Source organism: Ptychodera flava, chromosome 7, assembly GCF_041260155.1.
Source record: "Ptychodera flava strain L36383 chromosome 7, AS_Pfla_20210202, whole genome shotgun sequence".
Classification (NCBI taxonomy): Eukaryota; Metazoa; Hemichordata; class Enteropneusta; family Ptychoderidae; genus Ptychodera; species Ptychodera flava.
Genome location: NC_091934.1, coordinates 4,164,065 through 4,181,796, shown reverse-complemented (window position 1 = coordinate 4,181,796; position 17,732 = coordinate 4,164,065). Strand labels below are relative to the sequence as shown.

At 36.9% G+C, this 17,732-nt stretch overlaps 2 protein-coding genes across 2 annotated transcripts in view; one reads left to right on the top strand and one right to left on the bottom strand.

The window, feature by feature from the left end:
- The window catches only part of LOC139137763 (nephrocystin-4-like), a 48,035-nt gene extending 36,583 nt beyond the window's left edge, over positions 1 to 11,452 (bottom strand). The window contains exon 1 of the mRNA XM_070706029.1: positions 11,076 to 11,452. Coding sequence (XP_070562130.1) covers positions 11,076 to 11,228 — 153 coding nt within the window. The 5' untranslated portion in view covers positions 11,229 to 11,452. The remainder of the gene's footprint in view (positions 1 to 11,075) is intronic.
- A 38-nt stretch (positions 11,453 to 11,490) lies between these two features.
- LOC139136602 (phosphatidylinositol N-acetylglucosaminyltransferase subunit P-like) lies at positions 11,491 to 17,218 on the top strand. The gene is made up of 4 exons (XM_070704361.1): positions 11,491 to 11,636; positions 14,577 to 14,649; positions 15,179 to 15,297; positions 15,753 to 17,218. The coding sequence occupies exons 1-4, from the start codon at positions 11,561 to 11,563 to the stop codon at positions 15,854 to 15,856; spliced, it is 372 nt and encodes a 123-aa protein (XP_070560462.1). The 5' UTR covers positions 11,491 to 11,560; the 3' UTR covers positions 15,857 to 17,218.
- Positions 17,219 to 17,732: the final 514 nt, after the last annotated feature.

Below are 17,732 nucleotides of genomic sequence, written 5' to 3'. Positions count from 1 at the left end.
AAAGGAAAGGTCATTTCCATTCACCCCTATCATTGAGTTTTACACATTCAAGTTTCAGATAAACTGACAGAAAACTACCTGCACAGCTGCTGATTGTCAAACAGACTCAAATGTAAGATACAATTTAAGACAGAACTGATAAGTGACAACAGTGACAAAGAATCAGACGGGGCCAATAAGTGACAAACTTTGGACAAAGTGTCAGACACACACCCAATAAGTGACGAAATTGGGACAGTGTCAGACAGGTCCAATACATGATTGACAAATTGGTGAATGTACATGTATTGCTTGAGACACCTACATATGCTGATGAGAAAATGCTGTACAAAGGAATTGCTTTCAAAATTTATGTTTCTTGTCAATACATGTCTCTCAGAAAGAATTAACTTATGACTGGTTATGATGTGCAGGAAGAACGTCAGATCAATGTACTCTATGAAGAAAAACATGAAAATGATTGACAACTTGTAATATTGTTAGAAAGACACAAAGTAAGATTTGATGTCAATTTTGTCGAGTAAAGGAACACAGCGCAGCATGTCCTGCAGTAGAACCAATGGTTACAATCTTTCAATTGATGACTTTATTGATTGATTATGACAGTACTTTGTTATATCTTCTGTCCATTGTTTGTGTGCGTGAATTTTGCAATGTGTTTGCAGTCCAAACTGCAATTTGGGATGGGAATTTTAAGCTTTTATGATGGTTGACTGTTGCTGACCATCCTCATATATGTTTTTGCTAACATATTTTCAGTCAGTAACATCATAGACAGATCTTTTACTAGTTGATGGTACAGTGTAAGCAACTGGCATCTAAGGTGACACAGATAACTTACATGTAGCACTAAGACATTTGATAGAAATGACACTTTAGAAATGTTAAATTTACAAAAAACAGAGAGTATCAACTTTGTGTGAATACTTTAGTTTCCCTCACTCTACTAAAGACTGCAAAAAGAAAAAACATCATTTTCCCCCTTTGTGAAAATCATGACATTTACAGTGTCAAAATCGTGACATTTACCCTGTTCAGGTATTCCAATAAACTAGAAGTGTTGCATGCACAGTGCACAAGGTGGCCATGATAAACCTTATCGACGGTATAATGTCCAAAGGCGCCGCTACTAAAATTTCATTGTGTTTGCACACTGATACATCATTCTATCATGAAAGATATACAACCTGACAGTTTCATTACTATTGTCTTTGTCAAATGAATACAACATTGTGATGTGTATTGTGAGTTATAATGTATTTGGACTAATCTAGATAAACATGATTTCCATATGTCAGGGTTTTCAAAGGATTTCAGCTTTTTTGACATTTAACTGTTTGCTGTCTTGTAATAGTCAACTTGTTTCTAAGATTTAATGGTATTAGTAACCATGATACTATGAAGAAGCACTTTGCAAATGTCTGAAGAGCAGTATACCAGGTCATTGGTCACAATATCTGTGAGCTCACGATGATCCTACTATATGAAGAAAGTCTCTAAGTCGACCTCCGCATACAAATCAGACATCAGTTGACATCAATTGTAGCCTTCATACTGGCTGGAAATTTATCTCAACACTTAAAGGTGGGTGTGGTTGTAAAAACATTGAAAGGAATATGTGTGAACTGTGCTGCTATTGCGGTAAATGACATTATCTGGGGATATGTGAAATTAAAAACATGTTAGAAAATTTTTCGATGCATTGATTAGTTCCTCTTAGCCATCTTTCAAGGATGAGTTCTTTCACTATTATAAAGCACTGAGACAAATCTACAATTTGCCAACATCTTTTAAGCAGGCAGACATGTTGGTTGCCAAAGTTTATGGAACAAAACAGACTGTTTCCAAGCAATGTGCAATATTTTAAATTCTTGAAGTGATCCGTATGACATTAAATTCTGAACCATAAAAGGCATTGGCCACCTACTCTGAATTCTTCACTTACTCCACTTTTGATTGGTGGCTTCAAAACTTATTATTCAAGGCCCCAAACCCTGCATATGTGACTAATAACTGTTATTGATACACTGTACACTGTCGGTGAACTCCATAGAGTACATGTCAGTATACTATGACACTCAGAGCTGACAGTGTAGAAAATTAGACTGATGGAATAACATCACAAAAGTACGGCAAAGGTATGTAAACATTTATGTTTCTGTGTTCAATCACATTTACAAGAAATATTTTCTGTGTTTTAATGGTAATAGAGACTTAGAAAAGGCACAAAAGGTTTAATTGAAAAGTGACATATTCAGTTTTAACTGGATATCTATTAGTACAATTCAGGTGACTCCATGTCAGGCTTATCAACCAAATTTTGTCTTCTCTTCTTTTAAATGAGAAAAAAACTCTTCTAAAAATGCCTCCTAATATTGGAAATGTGGAATGCAGTGGGATTAGGAATAACATCATGCTGCAATCTCTCTTGAGTTTTTATTTTGCTATATTGGTATATCCGCTTCAAAATGACCATGTCGCCTTCTTAATTATGTTGTGAAACAGATGTACAGCTGTACTGAAACTTAAATACTCTACAAAGTTCACTAAATATCATAACCTTATTCAAGAGTTCAGTCATACTGACTTCTCAAATCTTCACTGCTCATTGCAATAATCCTTTGCAAATAATCAGAACTGTCCAAAATTGATACACATTGAGGGTGAGCAACACACACTATCTGTCTATCCAATCACAGGACTTGTTGTCATAATCATAGACATAGTCTGTGATAATTTTTAGGGATGGGTGTTAAAGAATGCAGCTGATGCAAAAATTAAAATAACAAATAACAAATAATTAAAAATATACGTTAACAAATTTTTTTAGGTGGGAGTGTACAGATTTCAATCTTTCAGAATCGTTCAATGACAATTACATGGTTTCATTCCATATGTCATGAATTATCATATCTACTTCTGTATGCATCCATAAAAATGAAACTTGGAATACCGGTAATTGGAGTTTTTATTCAAAACCAAAGGACTGCAGTGTGCTACACATAATATCTTACTATCTGGCAGGACTAATTTTGGATGGCTTAGTGTACTTGTACAGATAGTAACAAGATAAAATGTCAGTCATGGTGAAATATACATCTTTAATTAACTTAAGTCTGTTCTCAGCTCTATCAGTACCTGTGTTACTGTTAGTCAACTACATTTGGTCAACTGGTATATGGCTCGTTGTTGTTGTTTGCTTTTTGTAACACTCACCGCCTGTCACTTGTGACCTGGTATTGGTAATCCTAAAAATTTGCAATAACAAGCATGGTGACCTTTTTTGCCGTTCACTTATATTTGCTATTTATCATTGACAGTAAGTTCAACTTGATAATTTAGCATTATGATTTTAAGAATACACTAGTCCAAGCTTTCCATATTCATGTGCTAGCATTGCTGTAAAAATTGGCTTCCCTTCAGAGTTCTCTTATAAAAACAATGCTATATACCAGTACAGATCTAGATATATGCACTAATCTAATAGAATTGGGTAGACTAATTGTCCAATACTCAGATCAGGTTCAATGTAAATTGCAGCTGAGTTCTTCAATATTTGAGATGGTTAATATCTTTTGTGAAAATATTCATTATACAGGTTTTAGCGACTTGATCATTTTGGAAACATCTTTCATGGGCAGTGAATGTTAACAGTCAATAAATTAATAATATAATATAAATATATAATATAATGATATAAATAATATAAATATAAATTACATTGTTTAAAACTATAGTACATTTACATAAACACATTATTTGACTTGATATTTCATAAATTACGAAAGTTTGAAAATGAAATCAATTTTTGAAAAGTCAAGTACTCTCCTTCATTTGTAGACTGTTCTTCTAGGTTTCTTTACCCGGTAGTTTGAAATGAATAGTTCTATAATTAATGATTAGAAATCTTTCTAGAACAGTATCCTATGTTAATATGCATCTCGGCTCTGCGTAGAAGTCTTTATGTTTTTGACAGCTTAGCCTCAAAGCACAGCCATAGCCATTAACAATACAGAGACCTGAATGCAGACCTATTGCATATATGTACCGTCTCATCTGCTTTGTGGTGTGAAAAGAAGATGGTGAACAAATCGGAATGGCTTACACATTTTGAAAGAAACTCTCTATTTTTAGGTGAATTGCATAGTTGAAAAAGTCCTTGTAAGCTGTAGGACTGTTCCTTTCACCGAATTTTCAGAAGTAAAAAGTGTGGTCATGATACAAATGTCAGTTTTGTCAACAATTTATATTGTGAAGCATAGAGCACAATTAAAATTATTTTACGGGCTGCATTGAATGCCTGCAGCTGTTTTCACTCAGTAATTCTCATCCAACTGCTTTGTTCTTATGAAAGAAGCTGGTCTTACAGTCAGGGATTTAGGGTTGAAGAGCTTAGTCGATCTATTGTAGAACAAGGTGGGGCGGATAACGGTAAAATCTCCCATTAAAGTCATGCATGGAAAGTAAGGTTGGGTATTGCCAATGCTCTCACAAAGGATAGTCAAAGTTGAAATATTCACATAAATTTCATCACATTCATTTTTCATGTTAGTAATTATATTTTCCCTCCAACTTGCCATCAAATTGTTGCCTTCAAATTGTTGACCATACAGTATGTTGTGGCATGCAGTGTTTTTGCTATGGTTGGGGAACATTGCTAAATGATTTGGGAACCCCGGTACCGGTAACATTTCTGCTGTCCCCTAATCTGATTGCATTGATCAATATACCAAGGGGAACCCTGGTAAAATGACATGGGAACCCCGATAACATATACCAAGGTACTGGCCTTAACAAAAACTGGCATGGATCTTGTCTCATGTCTGCAATACCAATAGTCTGTGTGTTCCCTGTTTTGCAAGACCTACATGTAAGGGCAAGGAAAACAGCCCTGCAAACAGAGTTATGGTACTTGTACTTTATATGTCCATCCCAGGGAAACTTTGATCTTCTGAGTATGTAGTTTTCATTCAACAGACTCCAAGGTTCAGTCATTTTTTCATACATGTAAGCTCCTCAAATATAAATGTGAATTCGGTCATGATGTTCATTTAATTTTTTTTCAGTCTACATTTTCTGGTCATTAATGTAAAATTACAAGATTAAACCATTAAGTCAAATATACCACTAAATTTTGCATGATACATCAGAAAGGAAACAGATGATACTTGATGGAGCATTTTGTGGAATTAGTTCAGTCTTTAAAAAACTGCAAAATTGACGTTATGGAGGTAGTACCTCAAAGTTTAGACATTAAGTTAAAATAAAATAAGAAATAACTGCCCTGTATTCAGCTTCAGTTCCTTTCTAATAAAAAGTAAAACAGTACCTGTACTTATCACCACAGCATAAACTTTACACTGTATCAAGTATCTATACTGTTCTACTTCACAATGTACACATATGATACTTAATTGCAATGTCAAACATATCACTACCAGTAGAATAGCAAATAATACATTATTGACAGAAATTCCACTGCATTTTTTGTGCTGAGAAGAAAACAGAAATGCGTTGTTTGTTTTATCATTGTTTTATACAGTTGTAATATGATTGGATAGTATAAAAAGACATGTCATATGCTGTTAGTATATTTCTTGTAGATATTAGACAGCCAGGCTGCTCCTAGTTCGTTAAAAATTTGAAGTCAGTATTTAGTTCAAGTTGCTTTCCTTTGTGAAGAGCAAAATTTCATCTGAATTTGTTTTCACAAACTTAAAAAATATCACAAGCAATGGTTCTATTTCCAGGTTTTTCAAAATTGTGCATTTCTTTTATAAGTTTACAAAGACAATTCCATTGATGATGGTGATCTTGTCAATAAAGGTATAACACTTGTCCAGAGCGATGAAGACTTTCTGTTAGGAAGTGGCTGTGCTACATACTTATTTGCATGTACACTGACCACAATGGTAAATCCTCTAAAATGGTAGTTTCAGACAATGAGCATTATGGAATGATACATATACTGTATGTTGGACAAAACACAATGGAAAACATTCAAAATATGACAGCAATGTATGTAACTGCTAGTCAGTGGCTGACTGCATATTTTTATCAAGTTTTTCAACATGCAAATCTTCATACAAATTTCTTGGAAAAGTCTGTTAAAGCCCTGCCACTAGTACTATTGGGGATGGGTTTTATGACTGCATATTGAAGTATTAATGTATATGTTCACACTAAAACTTTGTATGACAATGATAAAAGGAAACCCTTAGCACTACTGTGTTGAAGGTACATTAGTGAGCTTTCATAAAAGCTTTACCATATATGAGAACACGTACAAATGTAAGCAACTATGGTATGGCAGGATGTAGGCATTTATGGTTTTCGAAACAATACAGTAAAGTTCAATATGAGTAAGGGAACACAGGAAACAAGGAAATCTTCTTTATTTAATTCAACAATACCAAATATTTAACTGGAAATAATTGTATGAATGACAAACATTGCAATGAAGTTTTCCCTACAAGGTTTGATTAGACCCCAGAGGAACTGTGATCAGACAGTAGTTCCCTTGTCACACTTTGCCATAGGTGGCGCCCTACCACTGTACTTCAACAGGAGGACCTTACCCAATACTTTCATCATACCTTGGCTTGTGCAGATATCAACATACAAAAATGCTTGATTTTTGAAACAGAGGCCAATAAGTCCATCTTATCACTTTAGTGTTCCACATTTACTCACTGTATCATATTTTTCCACCTAAACGAATCAAAAGTTACATGTCACATTTTCCACCCATTTGCATCTGTTAATACAAGACATTCTTGCCTGTCGTAGTACCTACCTTTTGTAAGTACCATTGTTTATATTTCTATGGACAGGGAAATACACTAACGGTTGTCCGATTGCCCGGGGCAAGTGAAAGTCGCATTCGGACAAGTGAAACGCCGATGCCACTTGCCTGACGGGACAAGTGAAAATATAATTACCTAGAAATCAAATCCATGAGATTGATTTTCTGATGTGGGAACACCGACTTGAACAACAAATGATAATCGTTTTATGTCATTGTGCGAACTAGCGTAAAGTTTTTCACAAAATTGCATGATCGTTTTCAATAAACAATACCATCGGTTAATTACCGTACACTGGTTGAGCGTACGTCCTGTATAGTTCAGTTAAAACTGAAAAATTACCCTGAAGGTACAGTTGGAAGTGGAAGTGGCTTTATTATTTGTACATTATTATAGCCCCAAGAAAGTAAACGTACAAGCATATTAAATATTATATTTTTTTCATGAATATTAATGATCATGAATATTAATGAGCTGTCAAGCACTCTTGGAAGTCTGAGGAGCTAAGGAGCTAAGGATGTTGCAATTCTGACTTCGCCCTCTCCGCTCGCCGTAGAGTTTGTGAAGCACTCACGCTAGTACACACACTATCATACATCTCACACAAACTATATCGAAGCGAAGCAATGAATACAACGCTTAATCTGGGCGGAAGATAGCCTCGGGGACAATTCTGTCCACCAGCAGAACTATCAACCCAGGGTAGAGAATACGATGGCATTTTTCACTAAATCATGCAGTTTGATGAATAACATGATAAAGTTTTTGAAAAAAATCACTGCTTTTGCAATTTTCAAAACACAATTTTACTGGGCAAGTGGTTTTCCAATTCGGGCAAGTGAACTTAACCCCCCACTTGCCCAAAATAAGTGTCTTTCCCTGATGGATGAATACAGTGTCAGGTTTTACATCACTTTTTACTTTTGAGAGTCCCTGGGACCCCTGGTGTTAGAAAATGTGAGTCCTACATCAAATATGGGGGTCCCAATTTATTTCACAAAAATATTTTATTGTTTATCCATGCCATGGTCTTCACTGTGTTCAATTAGTGTTATAACACACGGCAAATGGTTGCACATTTCTAAAATAACTCTTACATGAAAATTCTAGTTCATACTGAGGGCCCTCATTGATCAAGTAAAAGAACACTATCAATGATTGAAATTATCTCATAACTTTAATGACAAGTTCACAACGTTGTGAATTTTGAACAAGTATTCAAATTCGGCAAATTGACAAGAAGGTAAGTAATTCCAAGTCCAGTAGGTTTGAGTTCACACTCTGCCAGCAGCTCCATCAGCCTCACCCCTTTTTTGTCACTTGCCAGTGCCAAGGCAATTGGCTCAAAACTGATGAAAATCATCTTGACAGCTGATTCAACCGACAACCAACGAACAGATGTAGGCTCAGTAATTTGTTCTGCCTTCCCATTCAACAGAGTTTGAATTTCTCTAAGTTTGTCATATCTCACACTAGAGTCATTGAAGTATTTATACAATGAATGGATTATATTATGATATTCTTTGCAATATTCAATATCTCTGCCTGCTTGAGAAGCAGCAAGATTCAATCGATGTGCAACACAATGCACTTGAACAAGGTTGGGATTTCTGGCTTTTAATTTTGCACCCAACCCGTTCAAACGACCGTCATTACGGCAGCCCCATCTGTTCCTAGTCCGTATATTTTGTCTACGGCCGCGTCACAGATTTCTTTCCTAATCAAAAATTCAATCAAGGCGGTTTCGACCCCTGCAGCAGTGGCATCTGTAATTTGCTGGTTACCGAGGAAAGAAACATTCGCCTCGCCATTCTGAATATATCGAACATATATAGCAAGTTTCTTATGAACGGTAATGTCACAAGTCTCATCCAACATTATACCGATGAAGTCACTTGCATGTATACTATCAATCAGGGACTTCTCGATCACACGTTGAATACACTCTTCAAACTCCATAACTATCTGAGGACGTTTGTAATATTCAATGTCTAAGCCGTTCAGATTCTGTTGATGCAAGATGTCAGTGAATACATCGCACGGAAGGTCACGTTTAGCGATCAGGTAAACAAAACAGTACGTAATTGTGCTGCGTACGCCTCGAGTTCGTTACTCTTACCCTGCAACTGCGGTCTTCTGCAGATTTGCAAGCAGTAGTAAATTGCGACCTCAAGCTTAGGATTTTAACACTTGTGAGATGACTTTTCGAGTCCTGATGACGAGTGAGAGTTGAATGTTGAAAATTGGAACAACCTATTCGCTTTCAAACGTACATCGCATTCCATGACGTTTCGCTCTTCAGAATATCGAAGCCATTTAAACCTATTGAGCCAACTTCTGAATGTTCGTAATTTTGCTGACTTGGCCGGGGGACCTGATGTATCAGTATCGCATGGCGAGCTGCTGTTTCGGCCTCGACCAAACCTGCATCGTGCTGGTTGCTGCGGCCGCCGAAAAACTTTCGCAGATCGGCCTGTTTTGGGTGTTTGACACGACCCGCCATGATGCATAAACATGTGTTAATCGACGCAAACAAGAAATCGACCATTAAGAATCAGTTTACATTTTGAAAGTCACTTTTTACGGTAATAAAATTTGTTTCCGCGGGTACCATTGGTCATCAAACAGTGGGGCCAATGCACTACGGAGCATTCCATTAAAGTATGGGGTCGGTAAGGTTTACTGGGATGTGTTTTGCGTGTTCAGCAGCTTCGCGAGATATACACCATGTACACTAGCAACAGATATTTCTGCGTCCGAAGGGACGCGTAGTTTAGTTTTTGAGGGGTCCTGCGTCCGGTTTTATGCGTAAAGGACGCAGAAATGCGCGTCATGTAAAACCCTGCAGTGTAAATAATGACTTACTGTCATAGTGTTATAATGTCCATGCTACAAGAATAGACTATGTCTCATTAGATCACTACAATATCACTTTCATTTCTTTTAAGTTCTAAAAACTGAATGAATTCTGAGAAAGGTACACTAATTTGATTAACTTACATATCAAACAAAAGTATACATTGTACTCCATAAAGTTCTATTTGAAGCAAGTATGTCATCAGATCCCTTCCCACCAAGTTTGACTGCAAGTGTTTCACCTTAGAGGAATGAAATTCCTCACACTATTGGCAGCTCTTTTGAACTTGAATTTCTCAATTTTTAGATGACACAACATTCAATGAGTTTCCACAAGATTTACCACTCAAGAGGGATTAAATTACTTTTCCATGTACATCATTTTCTAGTGTTCTCCACAGCTTAGAAAATCAGAGGGGCGACCAATTTACATAACAATGCATAATTTGCATATTCTGATGTTGTGAAAATATATTCTTTTGTGCAGTTATTAACATATGAATAGATTGCTCAAAAAACAGAGGGATAGCCCACCCCTAAAAATCCACTTGTGGAGAACCCTGATTTTCTGTACGTGTCTTTTAATTTGAGTAATCATTCAGAAGTACAAGTAATTCTTAAGAAAAATATCAACCTTTAACAGTGAATAAACAGAGGTATTTCTAACTTTTCCTTCATTTTCATTGTTCTATTCATTGACTTGTTACTGTATGTACACTCACTGTATGAATATTTTGATATGATGGAGAATTATTTCTGAGGAAAGAATCACATTTTTTCGTGTCACTTTTCTACATATGTTACATTAATCATAATCCTGGCATTAGTTCACCGTTTGACATGAGCAAAACTTTGAACGTACATGCAATATCTGTCAGTGTAATTTTAAAGTGCTATTTTGATCGTAGGCGGCGCTGTAATGTGGAATAGTTTTGTGGGACTTATCCATGATCGTTTGTGTTCATGAATCCGAACTTTGCAAAATGCCAAACGAAAGAAAAACAGTACTGTTACTTGTCGAATGTAAAATGTAAAGAATGATCGTTCCATATATTGCAAGTTGTTAAAATATGTAAATACAGAGTGTTGAAGTGCGAACTGACAACTGTAAGAAAGTGATAATGAACCGAGTTAACACCCATTGTGATTGTGACCCCGCAGCGTAACGCATGATAACCAATCCATACTCCAACAAGTGTCAGAAAAGCATTTTCTTGTAAATCGGAATAATTGGAGATCCATTACAACTGTAGGGGGAGCTCAATTGTACAGGATAAGAAGTTAACGAAGCCGAAAATATTTTTCCGGCAAAATACTTCCGACAAGCTGAGCGTTCCTTCGCGACCGTTTCAATCGGAATGTAAACCATAATGCAATGATCGGGTGTGTGTCCTATTATGAACGTCTACTCACCGGTACCGCCATACCCTCGACGGCCTGTAGAATAATACAGTAGCCCGAAGACGGTGCATCCTGAACCTCATCGTTTCGTTCGCTTGCCAGAGGTAGCAAGCTGTTCTTGTTCATGAAATCTTTCCACCGTTTAGCAGGATCTCGTTCAGCCATCTTGAAAATTTCACGGTTGAGTTGACCGCGACGCTCTGGTTCTCCTGATCGGACAGCCCTCTCGAACCAAGCAAATGAAGAAAAGACTCCGGGATTTTGACTTCCAACGATCTGTGCACTGTCGCCGTTGTCTATGCATCCACAGAAATGAAATGATCGCTGTTTTCAGTTACGTAATTAGCTTACCGTTACGGCGTCTTCTACTTTTCTTACTTACAGGAGAAAATGCAAAACCAACACACTAACAACACACAGCTTTAGTATGGCTGCCTGCAGTAGATGACACGGTGACCGTCGGTTTGTCGCGTTGTTGAGAGAAGCCGTTCAAAATCATGAGCAATCCGTCACCAACCCCAGAACGGGCTATATATGGTTTTGTGTTATATCTCGCATCTATTATTGGTTTTGGTATGTTGTTTTATATTTCCTAGTTACATTTTTCTCTACAAGTTGAAGCTGTACGTGTACGTAGTACACTTGAGATGAGTACAGTAACTGAGTAAGGGAGCCGTCATTACTTATAGCATGGGGGGGGGGTCGGAGGAATCTAAGGGGGGAGGGTCAATCAAAAAAATGGAAAGCTGCAAGGGGGGGTGCTCAAAAGTGGGGACAAGAAGGGGGGCTACTCAATTTTGTTGATATGTACTGAAGCATTTAGTGATGTTATGAATTAATACAACAATAATAGTAACAAACAGCAATATGTATGCTTGAGATATGTTCACCCTGTAAATGTACACACACACACACACACACACACACACACACACACATATATATATATATATATATAATATATTATATATATATATATATATAGATAGATAGATAGAGATATATAGTATATAGATATATAGATATATATATCATAATACAGGTGATTTCAAGTAGAAACTAAATCTCATTACCTATGTGTTTCACGTTATTGTGATCTTCAGATGAGAATAATCAGCTATTCGACGTGGCAAGTCTTTAATGTTAGAGGCTAGTACTGAGTACATTTTTCAGTATTTCCTTATTAAGATTGATACACTTGCCTGAAAATTCATGAGAAACGTCTGCTTTCTATATTCTACATTGTATAGGTTACCGATAGGGGAAAATGTGTAAAGCAAGCTAATTCTGATTCTATAAAGTTTAAAACCAGTGGAATGCCTTGACAACAAACCCATCTTTTATTGCAGAAAATAATAATAAATAATAAATGTGAAGAATTGTATGTCTGTCACTATTTTTTGTTTTCAAAACTATAATCTTCATTGAAATCAGTGAACTAGAATATAAGTTTTGGAATACTGATTTCTGTTCCTTTGAGTTTTTTATAAGAAAAAAATCTGAAAAAAATACGCCCCAAGTGCCACCAAATAACACCATTTTAATCTCTATTTTTCGAAAGCTCCCACGGCAGGAGGGGGGACATCCCCCTCCTGACCTCCCCTCATTGCACAGTCGCTTGTGGTGCTTTCACACCGTGACCACTTCTTTCACCTCCTGTAAATTAATCCTACGGAGAACACTGCATGTCATCAGAGCACTATATACAGACCTGTACATTAGCCCGTGTTACAGTAATGGAACCTCTTTCCCAACACAGACCTGTACCACAGGGTTTAATCAGGGTCTGTGCAGGGCCTGTCGCAGCAGCAATCCATTTTACTGTATAGATATTTAACTTTCCCAATTTCTTTTTTTTGGTGGGGGGTCACTCAAAATTTCTGTAGCAGAGGGGGGGTTACTCAAACACGTCATGGTGGCAGGGTGGGGGTTACTCGAAATTTTGGAGTTTCTAAAGCAATTCCTCCGACCCCCCCCCCCCAGGCCGTTAATAATGACGGCTCCCTAAGTGTACTGTACTCGTCTCAAGTGTACTATGTACACTGCCTCGGGTACGCGACATGTCGCTTCGCGATCGGTACTTATTCACAGTAAAGAGAGATGGTTCTTTCTTTACTGTGAATCATTACCCATCATGAAGCGACGCGTCGCGTGCCTGTGGTACAGTATGCTGGTGTGTCAACAATCAGCCATTCCAAAAGGGACCGTATGCATTGAGGGGTTTCTAGACAACTGAACCCCAAGGTCAACTGGACCCTAGCTTCAGCCAAGTAAAATTGATTTTAGAAAGCTGTGACAGGTGCTTTAGCATTTAATTAGCACAAGTGCTTTAGCATGCTTTAGCGTTACTTAGTGGGGTCGTGGAGGTAATCTTACTATAGGGTCACCGGACAATTTTTAACATTTCCAAAGATCAACCAATATTTAAGTATGAATATATCACCCTGCCTGTTACAATGATTGGAAACAATGAATGTATATGATAGTCAGGTGTTAAAACTGGCAGATAGGGGTAGGAGAGGTCATATGTGAAACACTTGTGAGTTCCCTGTACCTCATAAAACTGCATATTTTGATTTCTCACACAAAATATTACCTAAAAAAGCCACAGTTCTAAGGGACCGTCTCAGATTGTCGCAGAAGTTCAGAAACGAAATTTCTTCGTTTAGATCAAAACCCCCTCCCCCCTCCCCCTAAACGAAACTTCAAAAGTGCGAAATGTTCATGTCTGCCTGAGAGTACAATGTTGCATTTTGCTATAGCTACTAAAGACGTATTCCCCTTGCCACATTACAATTAAAGTAAACGATCAGATTTGAGTACTAACAGGGCATTTTACCGCATAAAAGTTTCATTTTATTTTACTTTCCCTTTTTGCATCTCTTGTGCTGTTCTTTGTCTTTGTGAACACGCAATTTGTACTTGGTAGGGGCGGTAAATAAGCAAGAAACTTTCAACAAGGGGCCCAGGCATGTTCAATCATATTAAAACGACTATGACCAGGTGCATAACAAGTGAGAATAAAGACATCTAGTGGTTAGAGCAGACGCTTATAAATAGCACATTTTTTAAAAAATGATACTTTTTGTCTTTGTATAATTTGATGAATGAAATGTTTAGGATACAATGTTCCTATCGTAAATTGTGTTTGGGGCACAAACGAGATGGAAACAGTTAAAAGTTTGTTGGCACGAGAGTGCAGTTTTTCTTTACTTTAAAATAAACACACGAAAACTTGTGATCACAAAATAAAAGTGCGAAAGTGAAGTTCACTAATTGAATGGAGGTCAAACCCCCTCCCCCCCTAAACGAATAAATTTCGCTTTTTGAACTTCTGCGACAATCTGAGACGGTCCCTAAGTGAGTCATCATTTGTGCAAGTTGTCACTCATTTTAAACATTGGATAACAGTTTTGGATCATCAAACCATAAATTTCAAAAATTTGCACAGCAATTATTTAAAAGTTAGTCACAGACAGTAAGTCAGTAATATCTTTTTCTATCCGTCAACAGGCCTTTACCTTATTTGGGCATATGTTCCTGAGAGTTGGCTGACATATGCTGGACTGACTTACTGGCCACAGAAGTAAGTAAAAAAGTGACTTCATTTACAAAAAACAATATTTTCACAGAAAGCAACTCATTCCACAGCTATTTCTCATTATCTGTTAGATAGATATACAGATATGAAAAAAAATTATTCCTTCAAATACCAGTATAAGTTGTACAACTTTTATGTAAACATCATCACACTGTTGTTAAAAGTACACCAATGCTAAAGGTGAACAGCTGTTATTGCATTATTGTCTAATAGTGTACATCATAGCAAATCAGAGTCTTCAGCTGACAAACAGCGAACACTTTCTATATGGATAAATGCTTCTTGTTATTTAGTAAACATGTGAATATCCTTATCTAAGTACAGTACATGCATCTTGCTGGCTTAAATGAAACCCAATAATAAGATCTGTTTTTAGCTGTTATCAGTGATAAGACTGATTGTTTTAGTAGTCTCAACACACATCCTATATGGGTTGAAAATCAAATCAACCTAATTTCATTAAATGGAGATTTTGTGAGACTTACAGGTAAATATTTCTATTCTTATTTTCTAGATATTGGGCATTGGCAGGTCCAACATATTTCACCATGGCACTGCTTTTTGCTTATATCTTCTACATTGGATATAACTTCACCATAACCCAACCACTTGACTCTATGAACACCATAACAGGTACGATGATCTATCACTTTTTCAGAATTATTTGAATTTCCATGAATACTACGCACATTCATCATTATTTAACATACAGAATTGTCTAATGTCGATCCTCACCAGTCTGCTATTCTATATGTACAGTACATGTAATATCCTCTAAATCATATCACTTAGTATCACTACTATTTCAAGGTTGTCCAGAGTTCAAGGTTGTCCAAAGAATTTGAAAAACTACTGGTATTCAATTACTCCGTACTGTTTTCCTACAAGCTGGCCATAATAATTACATTGACAAATTCACACACAGTGTTTGATTTCAGGATTCGGAATGAATCAGTCATATTATGAATACGAGGGCTCATGTTTTGCACAGTTGTACAATCAGACCACCGCTAGGCCACTCAATCACTTGTCCTGTACAAACACGTGTGGGTTGTGACAATCATTCAGATTATGTGATTTTTTTTCAGATGAACATGCTCGTCCCATAAATGGAGACTGCCAACCAGCCGGTGCCATTCCACAGATAGGAGATTTGTCAATCAGTGAAGTTAACCAGAGATTGTATTCATGACTGTGGTGTAACTAGATGCGTACTGCTATGTGGTTTGTGTGTGGACACCCTGCATAGCCATAGCTTGTTGCATAAAACCAGAAAATGTCATCAAAGGTGTCCACTGCTATTAAAGATGCCATGCACTAGCTGACTACTGAAATTGTAAACATTTGGAACAGTTACAAGGTAGCTCATGCTATCATGTCAGTCAAGGCATTCATAACATTCATAACATCTTTGTAAGGTTAGGGATGATTGATATCATATGATCTGATCTAAAACAGGATGATACATTGACATTGCCTCAAAGTAACAGCTCTATAGGCTGAGGTATCTTTTGAATCTTTCATGATTAAATCTCAAACTTCAGTGTACGTTCATGCTTGAAGTTACCAGAGTTGCATGTAATAGGCTGGCTGCTGAGACAGATGAAGACAGCATATTGTGAGAATACACTTGGAACGCCGTGAAAAGTCTGTAACAATCCTGTTTCATCAGTTTAAGAAAGTACAAGAATGAGATTGTAGTAATGATCCAAGATCAGTACATCTGCAGTTGGCAGTCAGAGAAAATCAAACTCAAGTCAGACTTGAATTAAATACAGGGATTCAGTAATAAAGTCCAGGTCTGATTGGTGATTCAAATTTATTCAATTCTGTTTTAAGTAACCTGGCAAAGTTCAAGCGTAGACAGTTGAGAAAGAGGATGGGAAGCTACCGCAAAGAACAAAAGAACTGTGAAGAAGCAACGAGCCATCTATTTTGGAATAATTAGAACGTGTGAATCGATTTTTGCATAATTATCAGCTGGGTGATAGCATAGACAGTAGAGGGGGGCTCCCCTCTACTGTCTATGGTTATCCTAAAGATTGATTTATTCCTAGATGCGACAAAGAAACAGTACATTCCTTCTGAATTGGATTATTCTCTGCTACGAAAAAGGTGTGTTTAGGACACACTGAATGTAAGGCCTGCAAGCATATTTTGCGAGATTGTGCGACAGTTGGATAGTAATTGGATTTGTTTATCAATGGGTATACAAATCCAAGATAATTTATTCCAGCATATTTTGTTTTAAGGAAATACCACAGCTTCCGGTCCTGTTTCTCGACTGTCTATGGTTCAAGTAAATCTTTTTAACAACCAATCAGACTGGACGATTATTTCAGCATATATATTGAGATACTGAATTCATTTTCCTGAATCCATGAGGCTGATAATCTACCAGTGAGCTTGAAATGAGAGTGAGTACCAGTAGGTGTTACAAATACGAAAAGATCTGAAATTGTACCATTTTGTTTCATACTGCATGTTGCAATTTGGAATATGGATTTAACATCCATCAATAATCAATATATTTATAATAAAAGTATCAGCATAATTTGTGTGTGTTGTGTTTCATTATTTTGGCCATGGCATTCTGAATTGCAAGAAGGACTTCACTTTGTTAAAAGGATGCGGTCGTCTGAACTCTGCTCAAAGGTTGACAGGGACCCCAGTAAATACTGTATCGAGGCAGTAGAATAAGTTGGTGATCGATGAAAGTTACACATGTTTGTTAATGATGAATATCGTAAAATTTAAATGTTGCACTGAGATATGTTGAAGTGATGCATTCAGATATCATGCATGAAATACATTGTATGTAAACAAAGTCGCACATGTGAAGTTCTTTGGACCGCCTCCCTTTAATGTACGTCAAAGACATATAGGTAGAGAGAATCATGAGCATGTGTAAGATTTGAGTCCCATGTATTTGCTTACTGAGGTGTAAATATCATCACCATGGATACAAGTGAAGAAATTTCGGAAAGCCTTCCTTACGGCCCCTCCTCAACCTGCTCCTCTTTTAATGCATACACAATTAATGCCAACCGTAAAGCGGACCCAGGCTT

Bases quoted from the DNA above. Each gene is read 5' to 3' on its own strand.
- LOC139136602 (XM_070704361.1), top strand. From the start codon at position 11,561: ATGAGCAATCCGTCACCAACCCCAGAACGGGCTATATATGGTTTTGTG. The intron at 11,637-14,576 runs GTATGTTGTTTT...ATCCGTCAACAG, and splicing joins CGCATCTATTATTGGTTTTG to GCCTTTACCTTATTTGGGCA. The intron at 14,650-15,178 runs GTAAGTAAAAAA...CTTATTTTCTAG, and splicing joins CTGACTTACTGGCCACAGAA to ATATTGGGCATTGGCAGGTC.